The 17544-nt window shown below is 45.7% G+C and overlaps 1 protein-coding gene across 1 annotated transcript in view; it reads right to left on the bottom strand.

Annotated features, from left to right (window-relative positions):
- Positions 1–17544, bottom strand: part of dpp10 (dipeptidyl peptidase like 10) — a 47128-nt gene that overhangs the window by 12944 nt on the left and 16640 nt on the right. The window contains exons 3-6 of the mRNA XM_076167819.1: positions 12373–12467; positions 10905–10979; positions 1167–1219; positions 821–902 (exon numbers count right to left, since the gene is read on the bottom strand). Coding sequence (XP_076023934.1) covers positions 821–902; positions 1167–1219; positions 10905–10979; positions 12373–12467 — 305 coding nt within the window. The remainder of the gene's footprint in view (positions 1–820; positions 903–1166; positions 1220–10904; positions 10980–12372; positions 12468–17544) is intronic.

Below are 17544 nucleotides of genomic sequence, written 5' to 3'. Positions count from 1 at the left end.
GAGGTTAATTACTTATTGTTTCTTTTTCTTCTGTTTACTTCAGAAATAGCTTTTGTTTTTCAGCCCTGTTGTGTTTCAGAGTAATAAAAGGATACTGTATCCTAAACGGCATCAGATACATCACTAAATAATGCCGTGCTTAATCAAGTGATGGTGGTTTTGATCGCTGCGCTGGAATCCCAGGACCGCCGTGTTCCCTCTTAATGAGGTAATGCAGATTTAGGACCATGTTTACGTGCCAAACAAAGACTGATTTACTGCTCATAGTTTGGTAGGAATGCAGCAGCAGTAAAACAACGACAATTTAACTCCGGGAAACAATCGCACAGAGAGAGCGATAGAGAGAGAGAGAGAGAGAGAGAGAGAGAGAGAGAGAGAGAGAGAGAGAGATCAGTACTTTATTTATCCTCTTGGGCCAATAAGGAACGTTCATGAAAGAGAGAAATCGTGACAGATTTCGCAATTAACGCGACCGTTAAACCTGATGGGACCTTTTATCAATATGGCCCCAAAATGTTCCCATGGAAACGACTGCATAATGCATGTTGTGGCTGTAGATGGCGCTGTGCATCACAAGTAACAGGGGCTTTCATTTACATTAGGAACCTGTAGTCTACGGGTCAGGTCATGTAAAGCAGCAGCAGCACCTCTGACTGTGACTTTGCCTCTGCAGCCTGATCTGAGCCGCTGTCTTCACATGCTGAACAGTGTGTTACATTGGTGGAGTCACAGCATTAAAGTTAAATAAACCTCTCAGCGTCGCAGCTCAGAGAGAGCGGGCGTGGGAGGTGTGTGTGAATGTTTTTATGTGTTTTCGCACCAGTTGTTGTCCTTGCACTCCCCAGGCGGCGTACTGCAGGACAGAGTTCACCACCTCCGGAGGATCCAGCTCCCACACCTCTCTGGTGAAAGGAGAACAAACAAAGCCATCAAAGCCACGTGGAGCCAGGAAGATAAACCGCTGAAAAGAGGCCACAAAAGGCTTTTCTTCACCCACATGACAACATCTCAATCACCACTTTGATTGGCGATACCAGAGAATACATTTATCACAACAGCACAAAGGAGCGGAGCGGCGCTGCTCACAGTTCAGGTTTTCCCCAAATGACAGGTATTTCAGACACAGAATTGACTCACAGCGAGTGTTAAAGGGCACAAAGACGTACCGTGTATGGATGTTGTAGATACTGTAGGAGGCCATGTAGGAGTAACGGTAAACCTGGAGGAAAATAAAGAGAGAGAGATAAAAAGATGACTGTCAGGAGCATTAACAAGAGGAGCAGCGGCGCCCCAGATAATGACATTGTGAAGAAAGGAAAGGGAAAAGGCATCAAACAAAACCGACTGCTGGCTGCTTTCTGTGATAGAATCTGTAGACAATGCAATTTGCATGGGTGACAGCTGTGGGACGAGACATTTTAATTCCATCTGAGAAACCCATCATCACCGAGAAAGTCTGCTCCTCACAAGGCCCGGGAGAGACGGAGGCACGGGGCGAGGAACAGTGTGACGGACAGAGGGGGGAGAGAGAGTGATGGGGAGAGAGATAGAGAGAGGGAGGAAGAGAGAGGGGGAGAGAGAGAGGAGGTGATGGAGAGAGAGTGAAAGAAAGAGAGAGTATGTGATGGAGGGAGGGAGTGAGGAAGAATGAGAGAGGGGGAAGATAGTGAGGAAGTGTGTGGCAGAGAGAAAGAGAGGCAGCGAGTGAGGAAGGGTGAGACAGGCAGGGAGTCAGAGAAACTGAGAGTAAGATAGGAAGTGAGGAAGAGTGTGTGTGTGAGACAGAGAGGGAGAGTAGTGTGTATGTGTGTGTGTGTGTCCCTGGAGAAGCTGTGCCTGACATGATAATGGAACCCTGACCGCGATTAGCGCTCGGGCAGAGAAACAGAAACATAAAGATGATTCATGCACTCTGCTGCCATGCAAAGAGCTGGAAGCTACTGAAAAGGCTGAATTACACCAGGAATGATGTCGTGTTAAAGCATCTGCAAGATGGATCTGAGTGATTTTAGGTCTAAATTCAGCCTGTGTGCAACTCAGCGTGGATTATGTTCTAGGTTCATAAAAATAACCTCACAACTGACAACTCAGATCCATCTGAAGAAGTCAGGACTCTTTGATTGAAATGAATCTTTCATGATGTTTGACAGGTACAGTAGCTCCCACTGTACAAGGCTTAGTAAAGTAGTTAGTGGGTAGGTTGTACACAAGTAGCTAGGTAGGAATGTTGTATCTAGATTGGTGGGCAAGCTACTTCAGGAGGTAGAAAGGTAGTTACATATGTTAGTAGCTAAGCTGTAAGCTAGTAAAGTATTTGGGAAGGAACGGCGAAGTTCGGGGGCTTTCCCTCGAACAACATCAGTATTAGCTTGGGTAAGTAGGTAAGAGGTGAGAGGGGTAGATAGACGGGTAAGTACGTATGTAGCTAAGTAAGGTAGCTGGGTAGCTCAGTACAGCTGCTAGTTTTGTAGCTAGTTAGGTAAGAAGTTATCATGTAACAGCAAGAAAACAACAGGAGGCATTTAGGAGGCAAAGAACGTTCTTAAACAAAGAAGACACTTTATTATCCACAGCGGTGAAGGATCCTTGTGGAGCTTGAAAGCATGAAAGATGAAGCCGCTCACACTGATGAGTGACGTAGAGCTAAAACAGCAGTGACAGAGCAGCGTGATTGATCTCTAACTGAGACGTGACGGTGCCTGATCGCACCCTCGGCTTTGATAAACGCTCGTCCTCTGTATGACATTTAACAGAGACTGATACAGGAGCAACTCGACCAGAACAACAAGTGTGTACAGTGTAAACAACATACATGTTCAATTCTGAGGGTGGGGCAAGGGAACTTATTGACTGCTATTAAGTCTTACTGCCATCATTACGGTCCTGTGGCGTTTAGCTTCATCTCCCAAGTCAATTATGAATAAATAATGTATTTCTTTAACTGGTCCATGACATTTTAGATAAATACCGACAGAAATAAGGTTAAGCACACAAATGCCACACTAGACGTCTCGTTACACCGTCGTGCTTTACATGGAAATGAGAGATGATGTAACACATCTGCAGGAGTAATTGAATAGGACGCGGATTCTTTCCACTGCTTGTATTTGCTTTTCCTGTAATATTTGTAAAATTAATTGCAGCGGTTTCATGGCTCCTTTGGGACGTGTATTGATCCTGCAGCATACGTTCTCCTCCCCGCCTCTACACGGAGGTCAGGGTTGGGGCGAGCGGCGTTAATGAAGCTTGCGCAAATTCACTCTTTTACCCAAGGGCACTTCCTCATCTGGACAGTTGGGATCACAAGGATGTGGTTTGTGGCACATAACCCAAGTATTAGAGGATAATTAAGCAACCATTACACCGCCCACCAGTCTGGGTACTAAATCACATCCCATACTCAGCTATACCCCCATATAATACGTCTATAAGCAGGTACTAAAATGCACTGCGTCTTATAAATTGCAAGATTTAAATTCAGGATTGAATGGTCTCCTGGGATGTCGTACTGTCATCACTTCCCATAACCTTTATTTTAGCTTTGTGCCAATTAAACCTAAGGAAAACGATGTGAATAAACGTCTTCAAGTAATCAAGAACGTGCTTGTTGTCCCTGTAGCCGTTTGTGGCGTCGATGTGGAGCTCTGCAATTTTCAGCTCTGGTGTTGGCAAAGGTTAGAATGTACCCCTCTTGATCTTTTTGTTTCAGGATATTCACCTAACAAAGAAAAAGATCGCTTCCGCTATTCCCTTGAGTAATCCTGTTGTTGCTGTGGTTTGGCAGAGAGGTTTGTTGTCATGTTGAAACGACTGCAGTCTCTGATCTCTATTATCGTGAGGGTACGTGAATCGCAGTGCGAACGCAATCAAGGCACTTGTTGAGGGACCTCTTAGATCATGGCTCCGTTCCTAAACTAGTTCAAAACTTCACACAGGGTATCTTTTGTTTTGAAACGTTCTTTCACCGCTTTTCAGTCCTGCCTAATATGCTGATGATGCACAGTTCCATTTCAGTAATCTGTTGACGTGTTCCATCTCCACACCTTCTCCCTAGAGGATAGCTGCTTCTTCTTCTAACTCTACTTACTACTACTGCCACCCTGTGAGGCTGTTTGTTCGCACTTCATTGCCTCTGCATCCATACTTGCTAAACCCAGGCTGTGGAGAAGAGTCAGAGGAGGAACGTTCTGAGTTAATTGCTATCACCTTTGCAGTAGTAGTCATTCAAACCACCCCCCATGAAATATTCACTGAATATCTAGGCCAGTGTTTGGGTACTTTAGTAAGACCGGAAAAGGGCAGCATTTCCCTGTATAACAGAGTGGAGTTTGAAGAGGTATTTGCATTTTAAAATTGCACAAGTGTCACTACAGCATGCCGCACCTCGATTAAATGTGAAATATGGTGTTACCGGGCATATTGCACGTTAGCGTAAATAGAAGGCGGTCCTTTAATGGGACGGGGAACATCGTTATTCTTTGTTCTGCATTGTCTTCTTCAACACCTACGGGATGCTAGTAATAGTTTCAGCAGTTATAAAGACATTAAACAAAAAGATAATGAGATCCCACTGCATGTCCTGTAAGAATCCATGTTCAACTCATAACGGTACACTAAGCTGCCGGGTTGATTGGTTGGTCCCAGTGCACTTCAAGAACAACAGCAACTCAAAGCAGGAAGGAACTTTTTGTAGAATGCTTGTCCTTTCTTCTGTTATTCTACCTTTTGGCCCAAATCAAAACAATCAGCCGCAGAAAAAGAGCCTGAATCGATACCCTCCAGCCTCTCTGAGAGACTGTTTTGCCCTGAAAGTTCTCCTCAGTATGAAGTACACTTGGGGAGTACATCAGGTGCTGCTCGTCAGTGCACAGCAGACTGCTGTTGACAAATAGGTTGAGTGAACCCGACGGAAAAATGCATGAATCAGGGATAACTGGGCCCAGGGGTAGGAACTCAGTCCCCAGCGGTGCTCGACACACATTTCTCAAGCTCTCGTCATACTGAAATGAAACTTCAACCCGAAACACACACACACACACACACACACACACACACACACACAACACCACCGCAGCCCTCAGATAAGGAGGAGTGTGTTTACGAGCCACTCTGAATAAGCTCCTTTGTAATTTTCCACCCAGTACGCGGCGGAGAGCTCACGCGGCTACCGTGACCTTTGTCGCCCGGCTCGGTGATGAAACAATAAAAGGTTGTGACATTTTCATCACTCAATTGCAGTCGTGGCTGTGAAGATGAAGAGGCGGCTCAGAGCAGAAAAGCATAGGCGGCAACGTCCCAAAACATGATTAATGCCATCATACGGTTCATCTGTGAAAGCACATAGTGAAGAGAGCAAACACATTACGGCGCCATGTGACTTTTTTACTTCATATCGTATCCTTTACAAGTTCTCCTCACTCATCCTTCAACACTGACTCGTTGTTTTGCTTCTTTTCTCAGACTCCTCCTAATCTTCCAGGCTTTCTTTTCCCCACTCAGACGAGACGAAGGGATTTTCCTCAAACCCCTCCTGGACTTGGTCGTGATTCAACCTCCACCGCGCTTTCGCCTTGGGACCCGGCTCTCGGCTCTCGGTTACAGCCCTGCTCCACCTCGCAAAAATGGATTGGAAACATGAATCTTCCTGTGGTACAAAAGGCAACAGGATCTTTGGTTGTTGTCTTGGGACCTCGATGCTTCGCCGTCCCGCTGCAGAAGCCCCGCCAACCATGTCAACGTGTTACAGATACGATGGCGCATTAATCTATGGGAGTTTATTCTACTGTGCTTCTTCAATATACATCACACAGAAGAAATAAAGAAGAGAGAGAGAAAGAAGAGACAAGCACAGGCGCTCAGAGTTTCTCGGCAATGTCACCCCTAACAGAAGTGTAACCGAGTCTTTTCCCTCCCTGACTCGACTATCGACTGGCTTATGAGAGAAGAAGGGGAAAATCGATAGCCGACTCGGAGCAGCTCCCAGGATGGATCCACACGGTAGAAGCCGTGTACACCAAAGGGCCGAGGGGGAATAACAAAGCTTTGGATTATAGGACACGTGCAGCCGCAACATGGCAAAATCATCAGGTTGCCATGGTGCTGTTGCCTTGAGGTGCACTTGCAGCTGAGTTTCTTCAGGCTTTTGAAGCTCTGGGCCTGGAGGGAGTTTGCATACGCTACGTTGTAACGGGCCAAATTAGAGACTTTGGCAACATTCTTCTTGGTTCGGTTTGAAGATAAAAGTTTGTTTAGGCTGCTTCCAAACTTCCTAGGGATCAAGTACTTTACCCAAAAGGCTTTCAGAGGTTGGTTTAGACCCCAGGTGCCAGATGTGAAGGATAAATCAGGAGGGTGGGCTGTTTGGATTTGGTGGCATGATTGGAAAAATGTTGATTTATGATCTTTGCTGCCAGCGTCACGCCAGCAGCCATCTAAATAAAGCCCAATACCAACCTACAATAGGAAACAGATGAATACAGACGGGATGTTCAGGGACACAGGTGCTGTTTTCCCACCATCAAATTAGACATCAGAGTCTTTTACTCAAACAACAGACAGACTCTGAAAGATTTAATTTGTCCTTGTCTTTGTTTTCTGCATCACATCTGCGACTCTAAATCGTTCTCACACATATTTAGCTGATATGGTCTTTCTTATCAGGCTTCTTCAGGCTAAAGGCGGACGTTTGCCACACGGGATATATGTACATTCCCTCCAGCGTGTTGGGGGAATGCTGCTGCCTGGTGGTCTCCTCTTAACTCCTCCCTGGAGCCACCTCTCCTGAATCCATTTGATGTGAAAGAGCAGCGGTTCATTCCAGAGCTTCTCCTCCCAAATCGATCCCTAACTCCTACTTTCTTGTTTCCCGTCTTTCTCGTCTCCTTCTGGCAGTCAGCAGCACACATAATGCCAACCTTTCTTTCGGGTGTGACGCAGTAATAAATCTGGAATGTGTGTTGGATATTAGAGGCTTAGAACGGTTATTAAGATGAGTGAGAGAGAACCGTGACGTGAGGCAAAGGCCCCCCCGCCGGAGGTAAACACAGTTACATGGCACACATCTCAAAGCAGCAGGCTACAAAGATGCTGTAAAGCCAAGTTTAACACTAGAAAAATGCATGGAAAAGCAGCAACTACACTGCAAGGATTTGCACTGACGAGAGCATAACAAGATGTATACAAGCTAAGAGGGAACACAAGCCTGTTGTCAGCGGCGGCACAGAGATTATGAGCTTTTATCAAAGCTTAATCACTCTCACAGACAGGTGGAGGCAGATAATGGCGTGTAATCCTGCACACAGGTGAAACTGCGAGAAGCTTCACAGAGACACTCTGACGTGGATCAGACCTGCAGAGTCCAACTATGGTGGTGCTCCTTTCAAAACAAAAGTTTCAGAGAGAGAGAGAGCAGGTTGCCGGGTTTGGAATTATGAAGTTATTAAAAAGGAGATGTTGCTTTATTCATTTAGATGTGTTATGAAAGCAAATTCTAGTGAGATGTTTTGATTCTTCAGCCGCCTCCTGAGACCGGATCCTCTCAGTCCATGGGTAGGAGTTTAACCAATTTGGTAGATTGAAAGTAAGAACATTAGCAGAGACGGTTTGGGTTTCATGAGGAAAGATGAATACACACAACGCAGATCCAGATAACCAGGATAATTACAGCTGCTGAGGAAATAAAAAAGAGCCGGATGATCTGTTTACTCCAGGGTGTGGAGAGGAGAAAGAGCAAGCAAGAGCCGACGCCGTGGAGATCATTCCTACCCCACACACACACCTACTGAGCCGCACATGCATTATTCAGCTCATTCACTTATCCCTCACATGGGCGTTTAGGTTTTCTTTTTAATCGCGGAAAAACACCGTTGGGACGTCTCGGTCCAATCCGGCTTTCCCAAATTATCCTAACACAGCCGGAAGTTTGCCCTGAAGTCCCAGATGAGCTTTACAGCCCCGCCGTTGTTATGGCAGCAGCCGTTATTGTGCTGCTGCAATGTGTTTGCGATACGTTAGAGTGCAAACATTCAGAGGTAAAAGTAAGTGAGGTCAAATGAACTACCAATGATACAGTACGTGTTCATATGGAAGTATAACTGCACCAATACGGCTCAGATCTGCACACAAACACACACAAAAGAACGAAACTCCTGGATGTAACTTTTTTGTGGCGAGACATTTGAGCTGCTTTCATTCAGATTAAAGTTCTGATACAAATTTAGAGCTGTTTTGTTTCAGCCTCAGTGGTTTTCCTGCTAAATTGAGACACACTGAACTATTTCCCTCTGCAAGTCTTTGTGTGAACGCAGCGTTTCCCCTTCCAGACTCTTATAATGAAAAAACACTGTGATTAACGGAGAAACGAACTTGATTTACATTTTTATGAAGACATTCTTGTAATAACCCTAAGCTGTTTGACATTGTTAAATAAATGAGTTAAATGAGCTCTTCAGCCTCTTATATCCGCCTACTCTTCATCCTTTAAACACGCCAGGCACAGCATGCACTCGTGTCGGCGCTACAGGATGAGGAACGTAAAAACAACAACATTCGCCTCCTGCCATGAATGATGTCGCATGTCACCGAGTGTTTGACAGTCAGCAGGTCGGTCTCTCGTCTCGCGGCGAAGCGATTAAACACTCAGTACATTCAGTCTTCATTTGTGTGTCTCAGTGAGCGGCGACCATAAATTGGAGGCGCGCGGCGATGTCAGCACCGCCGCACCGCCGCACTCACAGCGATCCATCATAAATTACACAAAGAGACGCCAACATCTACAGCAGCACACACACACACACAAGTGTTATTAGATGAGTCACTAACCAAAACATTGCACCACTCGGGGGAGAAGCATTAAACTTTCAGTCCAAACTACTTTAGCTACTTTCGTTCATCGTCTTTACGCTCTGTGCATAAAATGTGTTCACTTGGCGTGCAGTGGTTGGGAGCAGACTGCGACAGCGGGGCACTAAGTAAGCACAAAGAGGGTTACTGTTAGGTTGGAATACACCCGTAAATATCAAATATGTCAAGACTGTAAAAGTAGCGATGAGTCAGCATCACGTTAGCATCACGTTAGCCCAACGCTGGGGGCAGTCACAGGTTTCTAACCTCATTTGTTGACGTACGGCGACGCCATGAATGTAAAGCACGCCAGAGACGCACATAGATTTGATCTGATATCTGGATTTGCACTTTATCTACAAAACAACAGTCACACCCCTGAGTTACCACAATGACAACACGCCAGGCAGCAGCACAGATGTTGATTGGAGGAAATTGATCAGCCCGGATGCTAATGTGCCTTCCCTCCATCTTTCTGTCTGTCTGTGTGTCTCATCCCTGACTGACAGGCAGCAGGAACCGTGACTTCACCGTTTCCTCTCACCGAGTGCCAAATTGGCCTCACAGATGTAATCCAGACGCAAGGATCAGATGTTTTCCCTCAAATTAGTTCGGAATTTCACAAATCTAAGTGCGGTATCTGTGAAGCGGAGCGGGCGGTGAAGTGTGTGAGCGGGAGTCTGCTACGCTGTCACGTCTCTGGCAGGTGCTTAAACGGGGAGACGGATGTTTTGTTTCATTCACTGCTCTGGAGATGAACCTATTAATGTAATTTAATTTAATTGCGGTAAGTCTTATCATTACTCTTAATGGCTGTGAGGCAGGTGACAAGGTTGTGTTTAACGCGCCGTGCTGCCACAGCCGTGCAGACAGACAGGCCTACAAATATAGCCCCGAGATAATTATGCAAATACCTGTACAGGAAAAAAGGAGATTACTTTGTCTGAAATGTGTTTGGACGTGTGGTGACTGTGGAAAATCATTTCCCCTTACAGCTCAAACTGCAGGAATTCATCCATAATTCATCTCATTCTATTGGAGCAGGTTCCTATAATACAAGGCTGAATTACAACTCAGTGATTTACTTTATATCTTATTAAAAGTATATAAAAGTAAGATGTTGATCGTAAACAGGAGGTTGCAATGATGTTTAAACTTAACCATCATTTATTTAGACTCTAGTTTGTTAGTTCAGCTCATATGATTGAGCTTTACAACAATGAAAACTGTGTTTAAAATATTTCCAGAGGTTTGCAGAAGGAGTCTTAGGTCCTATTGACGCTACGTTTCTCCTTCCTGGTGCCTGAAGTGGACCGGGCCTGCGTCTGGCGTCAGTAATGCAGAAGATGTAAATAAATGCTGATGGATCTCCCGGTCACTAATCCTGATGGTTGATCCCGTCCAGGGTGGAGAGGCCAATTTGCATAACTCATCTTACGTCTCACACTTTTCTTGATGGAAAGCTGGTAATTACGTTTCAAAATTGCCCCGGCTGCTCAATGAGTGAAGGAATGCGACCCGTCAGTCACGCGGGCGCTTTTAATCAGACGCCGACCCCGAGACCTCCTCAAAATGTTTTAATTACAGCAGGATAGATGAGGACGTTCACTGGACTCTGACCGCATGGCTCAGCCTTAATGAGCTTTTCTGTCAGACGCACGTTCCCGGCAACAACGACCGATACGAGTGAAGAGCTTCAGGTTTAGAGCAGAGGGCAGAGGTCAAGGTGAGCTGCCTCTTCACCTCAAAACTCATATCTCTATCTTTTAAGAGGCAAGACTCGTGAAGCACTCAACAGTACACATGGACGAATATAGATGTAGAAGCAAATACAGATGTTTTTGGACCAAAGCATCCAGATTTAGGCCCTTCTGTGGAGGAGATGACACTTTAACTGTGTGTGTGTGTGTGTTTGTGTGTGTGTGTGTGAATATATGAGTCAACATGATGGATTGGAGAAGGCAAACATAGCCAGGAGGCCGGTGTTGTTCCAAGGTCTATTCTGAGTACACAGTTACACGCTGTAATTATCGTGACGGAACAACCGCCTCTGTGCCTCTTACCTGCTTCACGTCGTAGGCGAACAGAACGTATCTCAGGTCAGGGGAGATGGAATACTTGGCCACGTTGAAATTAATCTGGTGGAGGTGAGACAAGATAATGAGAGAAGGAGGGGGAGGGGGAGGGGGAGGGGGAGGGAGAGAGAGAGAGAGAGAGAGAGAGAGAGACAGACAGAAAGAGACAGAGACAGAGACAGAGAGGGAGGGGGAGAGAGAGAGAGAGATGGAGAGAGACAGAGAGACAGAGAGAGACAGAGAGAGGGAGGGAGAGAGAGAGAGAGAGAGAGAGGGAGAGGGAGAGGGAGAGGGAGAGAGGGAGGGAGGCGGAGAGCGAGAGACAGAGAGAGGGAGGGAGGGAGGGAGGGGGGGAGAGAGACAGAGAGAGATCGAGAGAGAGAACGAGAGAGAGAGACAGAGAGGGAGAGAGAGAGAGAGAGAGAGACAGACAGACAGAAAGAGACAGAGACAGAGACAGAGAGGGAGGGGGAGAGAGAGAGAGAGATGGAGAGAGACAGAGAGACAGAGAGAGACAGAGAGAGGGAGGGAGAGAGAGAGAGAGAGAGAGAGAGGGAGAGGGAGAGAGGGAGGGAGGGGGAGAGCGAGAGACAGAGAGAGGGAGGGAGGGAGGGAGGGGGGGAGAGAGACAGAGAGAGATCGAGAGAGAGAGACAGAGAGGGAGAGAGAGAGAGAGAGACAGACAGACAGAAAGAGACAGAGACAGAGACAGAGAGGGAGGGGGAGAGAGAGAGAGAGATGGAGAGAGACAGAGAGACAGAGAGAGACAGAGAGAGGGAGGGAGAGAGAGAGAGAGAGAGAGAGAGGGAGAGGGAGAGAGGGAGGGAGGGGGAGAGCGAGAGACAGAGAGAGGGAGGGAGGGAGGGAGGGGGGGAGAGAGACAGAGAGAGATCGAGAGAGAGAGACAGAGAGGGAGAGAGAGAGAGAGAGACAGACAGACAGACAGAAAGAGACAGAGACAGAGACAGAGAGGGAGGGGGAGAGAGAGAGAGAGATGGAGAGAGACGGAGAGACAGAGAGAGACAGAGAGAGGGAGGGAGAGAGAGAGAGAGAGAGAGAGAGAGAGGGAGAGGGAGAGAGGGAGGGAGGGGGAGAGCGAGAGACAGAGAGAGGGAGGGAGGGAGGGAGGGGGGGAGAGAGACAGAGAGAGATCGAGAGAGAGAACGAGAGAGAGAGACAGAGAGGGAGAGAGAGAGGGAGAGATTACATCCATTATTCCATGACAGGTAGGATATTTAAAGATATTGTATGGCTTGAAGTGAAATGATAGTTATTATGATTCACTGTGATTACCAACGGGGCCAAGTCTTTGTGTCGTGAGTCTGAACAGTGAAGTACTGAATCAAAGCTCTCAGTCTCATCAAGTCAATGTTTCAAGTCCTTCAGATGTGATTAAGCACGGTGCTTGATGTTCATGTTGGTAAAGGCACAGTGATGTTCTATAAGATGTACTTACAAACGTGCTGTTAGTCAGAATGATCTCCGTCTCGTTTGTGAGGATGTTGAACTTGATCACATGGCCGTCACTGTTTCTGTAGATGACTTCAGAGTCTGAAAGAGGGGAACAGAAGCGCTGTTAAGCATCACAAAGAAAAGTTCTGAAAGGCAAAGATTAAGCCCCGTCAGTGTCGTCTAAAATTAAATATCAGACACAGACGTGAGTGACTGTATGATGTAACCCATGTGATTAATGATGGACAATCTGTGAGCTTTTACTGCCAAACAAACACAAAGAGAAGACCTATTTTTCATCTTCCTGTTCTGTATTGAAGGAAGCAGCAGCATTGTTTGGCTGTGATGAAAACATATTTGGTGCTGATCTGAAGAGCTCAGACGAGACGCTGACTGGCAGCACAGCGTCCCCTGTGAACGCACGCAAACATGCACCGACACACACACACACACACACAATGTAAAGAGCACGACTATAAACACAGAAACAGATGGAATCCCTGAGCAGATTCCTCCTTTGTTCACAGACAATTTAATTACAATAGATGTAATTCCACATTCTTGTCTTAAAGTCTTTAATGTGGATAATACACATTGATCGCACCCAATCTGGCTCCATTCAGCACTACAGTGAAGGGAGGTCACAAGTAATCCATTATTATTTTTAAAGATTAAAAAAGCATGTAAGCGATTATTCGGCTATTCGATTATTCGACACTCTGCTCCAGGTGGTGGCAGTTAAGCTGCCATATAGTTTGTTTGCCAGATATGAAACCCCATGGATGAGTGTGTGAGTATGAAAAGGTCAGAAGCACAACATTTCACATCAAAAGCAACAGATTTCACAACAGCACCACATCAAAAATGACAACTTACAGGTTTAACTGATGGTATAAAATAAGGTAAAATCTCAAAGGTATACGGTACTTTTATTGTGAAAACACAGTACGAAACTGATGGACACACACAGAGTATATACATACTCAAATATCAACAATTAATTAATAATAATTGTAAAAAATATGTAGATTAATCGATTATCAGAATAATCGATTTTTAGAATAATCGAATATCAGAATAATCGATTGTTAGAATAATCGATTGTTAGAATAATCAATTATCAAAAAAAATCGATAGCCACAGTCCCACTACCGTGCAGCTGTTTGTTATAGCCTTCATCCATTTTATAAAAGGTTTGGCATTGGAAAGTAAACACGACCTTTCCTTCAATTGCTACTGGCAACCTTCTCCTCGGCAGCTCCCGCCCGCTGTACGGAAGTTGTTGTTCGCACATGAAGACATTTTGTACTCAGTGTTAACATGTCCAGCACGTCCGACTCGCAGCAGACGCTCAGTGGAATAACGCCCAATAATTAAGTGGACCCGTATGCATTTCGCCCGCTTCCATTATGCATTAGGCTGTCAAATCTACATGGACGGAACAATGGAGGCTTCTGGATTTACTTACAAAGCTTTCTCGCCTCCAACAACTTAGTGGTGTTTTGACAAGTAAACAACCAAACACTCCAACTGAAGCGGCAGAAAATAATCCAAACGACAAACCGGCTTCAACAAAAGGAAATAAAATAGCGAGAGTCACATTTGTTGTCAACAATAAACGTAAATTAAAATCAAACAAGATGGAGCAAAAAACATAATAAACGTTTTGGAGATTAGTCCCCATGCCAAACGCAGGACGGAGCAGATGGTCTGTAATTATCTGTTTGTTCGTCAAGATTTGCTCCAAGCTCAATCCTGCCAAAGATAATTGTTTCCTGATGACCTCGTGCGCCTGTCACAGTGAGAGAAATCATTGTATCAGGCAGGGAGTGTGTATGAATCTGTTGCCAAGGGACCGCCAGCCAAAGCTCAATCCCACAGAGGGATGCAGGGATCCATGTTTAATAAAAATGACTCGTCACATCTCTAGAGCTCCAGCACGCTGCTTCCTGCTTTGATCACTTAATGCGTTCTGACATAGTGGTTACTTTGTACTCAAGCTCTGATTTAAATGGCAGAGCATGTTGAGTGGGTCGATATCAGGAAGACAGAGATGGAGGCGCACTTCTCAGGTGTGTGTCATTACATTTGTATGTATGTGAAAAAGAGAGAAGCAGGAAGTGAGGAAGAAGGAGAGAGAAGGAGTGTGACCGAGAGCGGCAGGGAGTGAGAGAGAGAGAAAGAGAGAGAGGCAAGGAGTGAGGAAGTATGTGACAGAGAGAAGGGGTCAGGGAGTGAGAGAGAGAGTGAAGAGGAGAGCTTGACAGAGTGACAGAGAGAGAGAGAGAGATAGTGACAGAGGGAGAGAAAGCAAAAATGAAAGAGGGAAAGAGAGAAAGAGAGAGAGAGAAACGGAGAGAGGGGGGTCATGTGTTGGTCTCCTAGGTTACCTCTGGCCTCTGGAGTCTTACAGGACTGAGGAGCTCCTCATGTAAACACAGCCGTCTGTCCTGAGCTCCTCCATCTAATCCAAACCGCTGCTGCAGTCTGCAGCCTCGGTTCAGACGAGTCCACAACACGTCCAGAACCCAACAGCGTCAACAACCCAGCCTCAGGTGAACACTCACCCAGAGGTTTGCAGGGGCTCCAAACTAATCAATCACGGCAAACCAATTTGTCACGTTTAATTTGTCAATCTGACACTCTGGCGTCTGAGAACTGATCCCAGTCTGCCAGAGAGGAGAGCAGCGAGCGTCCACACTGCACAGGAAGAACACGCTGCCATGACGACACCAAGCAGGACCAACCTGATCCATCAATCATTACATTAAAATGATCAAACATCCCCTCCTCCTACAACTCACACCAACACAAGGCAGGAAATCAATCACCTCATCAATCACAAAGTCTAAAAGCTGATTTGAAGGTTTACTGACGCGAGCTGGAACCAACAGGAAAACTATCTGATATCTGAAATGATAACTTAACGTGTCAGGATGTCAGCATATAGATCACAAACACCTGAATCAATCAACTAGTATTGATTGCAGGATTCTTAAAAGAACACTGAAGAACCCAGTATAATGGAATCAAGTAGAAACCCAAACCCCAAGTTTGTTTAAGCACAGATACTAAGCAGGTAAACAACAAACTTTTGTAATAAACACAGTAGAAAAGTAAATACCAACACGAATAGATCAAAGGTCATTAGTGTAAAACAGCGATCATGCATAGATCTTAACCACAGAAACGATTTATGCTGCAAACTCATCTGGGATTCCCGTCTCTCTCTCTCTCTCTCTCTCTCTCTCTCTCTCTCTCTCTCTCTCTCTCTCTCTCTCTCTCTCTCTCTCTCTCTCTCTCTCTCTCTCTCTCTCTCTCTCTCTCTCTCTCTCTCTCTCTCTCTCTCTCTCTCTCTCTCTCTCTCTCTCTCTCTCTCTCTCTCTCTCTCTCTCTCTCTCTCTCTCTCTCTCTCTCTCTCTCTCTCTCTCTCGCTCTCTCTCTCTCGCTCTCTCTCTCTCTCTCTCACACACACACAGTATCTATGTAAGTAGTGCTCAGTGACATCACTGGACTTGTAATTATGAGTAACATCCTGGCCTTTTACAGCACTTAGGGTGATTATTGTTATTCATGAAACCTCAGCGTTTGCCGAGAATCAGCAAGAGGCCTGGAATTGCCACAAAAGTGCAAACAGCACAGAGGAGTAAATAACTAATTAGGAAAAAACGATACGGAGATAAATTCAAGGGAAGCATCAAGATGTTTCTCCCCTTGATGTAGAAGCCGGTGTAAGTGCACAGCGTCAGGGGGAGGAGAGGATGAATATTAAGGCTGGATAAAGGCAGAGTGGTGTGTGTGTGTGTGATGTTTAGAGACGTCAGCAGGTCTCGGCCATGGCCTCCTTTAGACCAGGAGACGTGCGTAACAAGCTCGGCTGTGATGTATTAGAGATGAGCTACGCCTGTAACGCCATGAATTATCAAACACCTCGGCTGTTTCATCTCTACCAGGATTTTACTCTGCAGTTTAGTTCGTGCGTGGATTTACTGATGGTCATTCTATTAATATTATACAACCTGTGTGTGTGTGTGTGTGTGTGTGTGTGTGTGTGTGTGTGTGTGTGTGTGTGTGTGTGTGTGTGTGTGTGTGTGTGTGTGTGTGTGTGTGTGCGTGTGTGTGATAGAGGATCCATGCTGTACTCGCGTGTTGACGTGAGAGAATGTTAAACACATAAAGGTCGTATTCTCTGAGAGTGAAGGGGAGCTGGGACCAAATCTCAGGTCGAGTCTCGAATCATAACAGACGAGTCGCAAGCTGTCGAGGTGGTTTTAATTTGGTTTGATTTATTAGACGTGTTGGAAAATGTGGATAGAAGACAAAAAGTAAAAAGCTTGTGGGTTTGTTTCCTCCGTCCAGAAACAGGCGGAGACGGAAGGCGAAAGATTGGAACCAAACAGAGGAATGATGTCAGAATAAACAGCCCTGAGAGTAAAATCACCTTATGAGGGGGCAGAGCCTCTAAAGTGCTGATTTAAACCGGCTCCCTCCTGAAGTTTGATTGAGATGAGTTGGCAGCTCGTGTAGTCGTTTACATAAAAGTGTTTTCACCCATAAAACTGTGAAATTTGATTTGAAAGCTCTCCTTTATTTGGATTCAAACACATAATGGGGCAGTAGGAGTTTATATTTGTGTAACTGTATCATTTTCAAATCATTGTTTTGGCGAAGGTATCAAATCTCTCCAGACCCCATAGAGCCGCATCAGAATCATTGATCCGCTCTCTGCCTGGATCCACCGATCCCTGCCAGGCTCAGACCAGGACGCTCCAGACCCAGACTCCTGTTTCACATCTGGCACCAGAAGACGCAGATCGGCTTCGCGGCTCCTGTCTGAGCTCAGAGAAGCCTCCTGACATTTCCAAGCATGTTTATAATAAGCTGCATAAAACCTGAGATGCTCCTGAATGATGCAGCGAAAAACAACAGCAAATGAGAGCCTGAGAGGATGAAGAGGAAGAGGAAGAAGAAGAAGCTTTATGACTCTCTTTGTTCTAGACTCTTGTGTTTTAACTTTTGTCAATTCTGCATTTTTGTGAACAGTTCTGTGAGGATCAACCTCAGCTCTCCTCCCAGATGGGCCATCTTCTGCACTTTAGCGTGTAGTTTGGCGTAAGACGACGTGCGGCGCTGACAGTTTGTTACCACCGCCGCTCCTCTAAACAGAACCCTGATG

Source organism: Genypterus blacodes, unplaced genomic scaffold, assembly GCF_046128005.1.
Source record: "Genypterus blacodes isolate CSIRO-AG114 ecotype Tasmania unplaced genomic scaffold, CSIRO-AGI_Gbla_v1 ptg000176l_1, whole genome shotgun sequence".
In the NCBI taxonomy this organism is placed as follows: domain Eukaryota; kingdom Metazoa; phylum Chordata; class Actinopteri; order Ophidiiformes; family Ophidiidae; genus Genypterus; species Genypterus blacodes.
The sequence above is the reverse complement of the archived record's forward strand: the minus strand, read 5'-3'. Positions and strand labels throughout refer to the sequence as shown.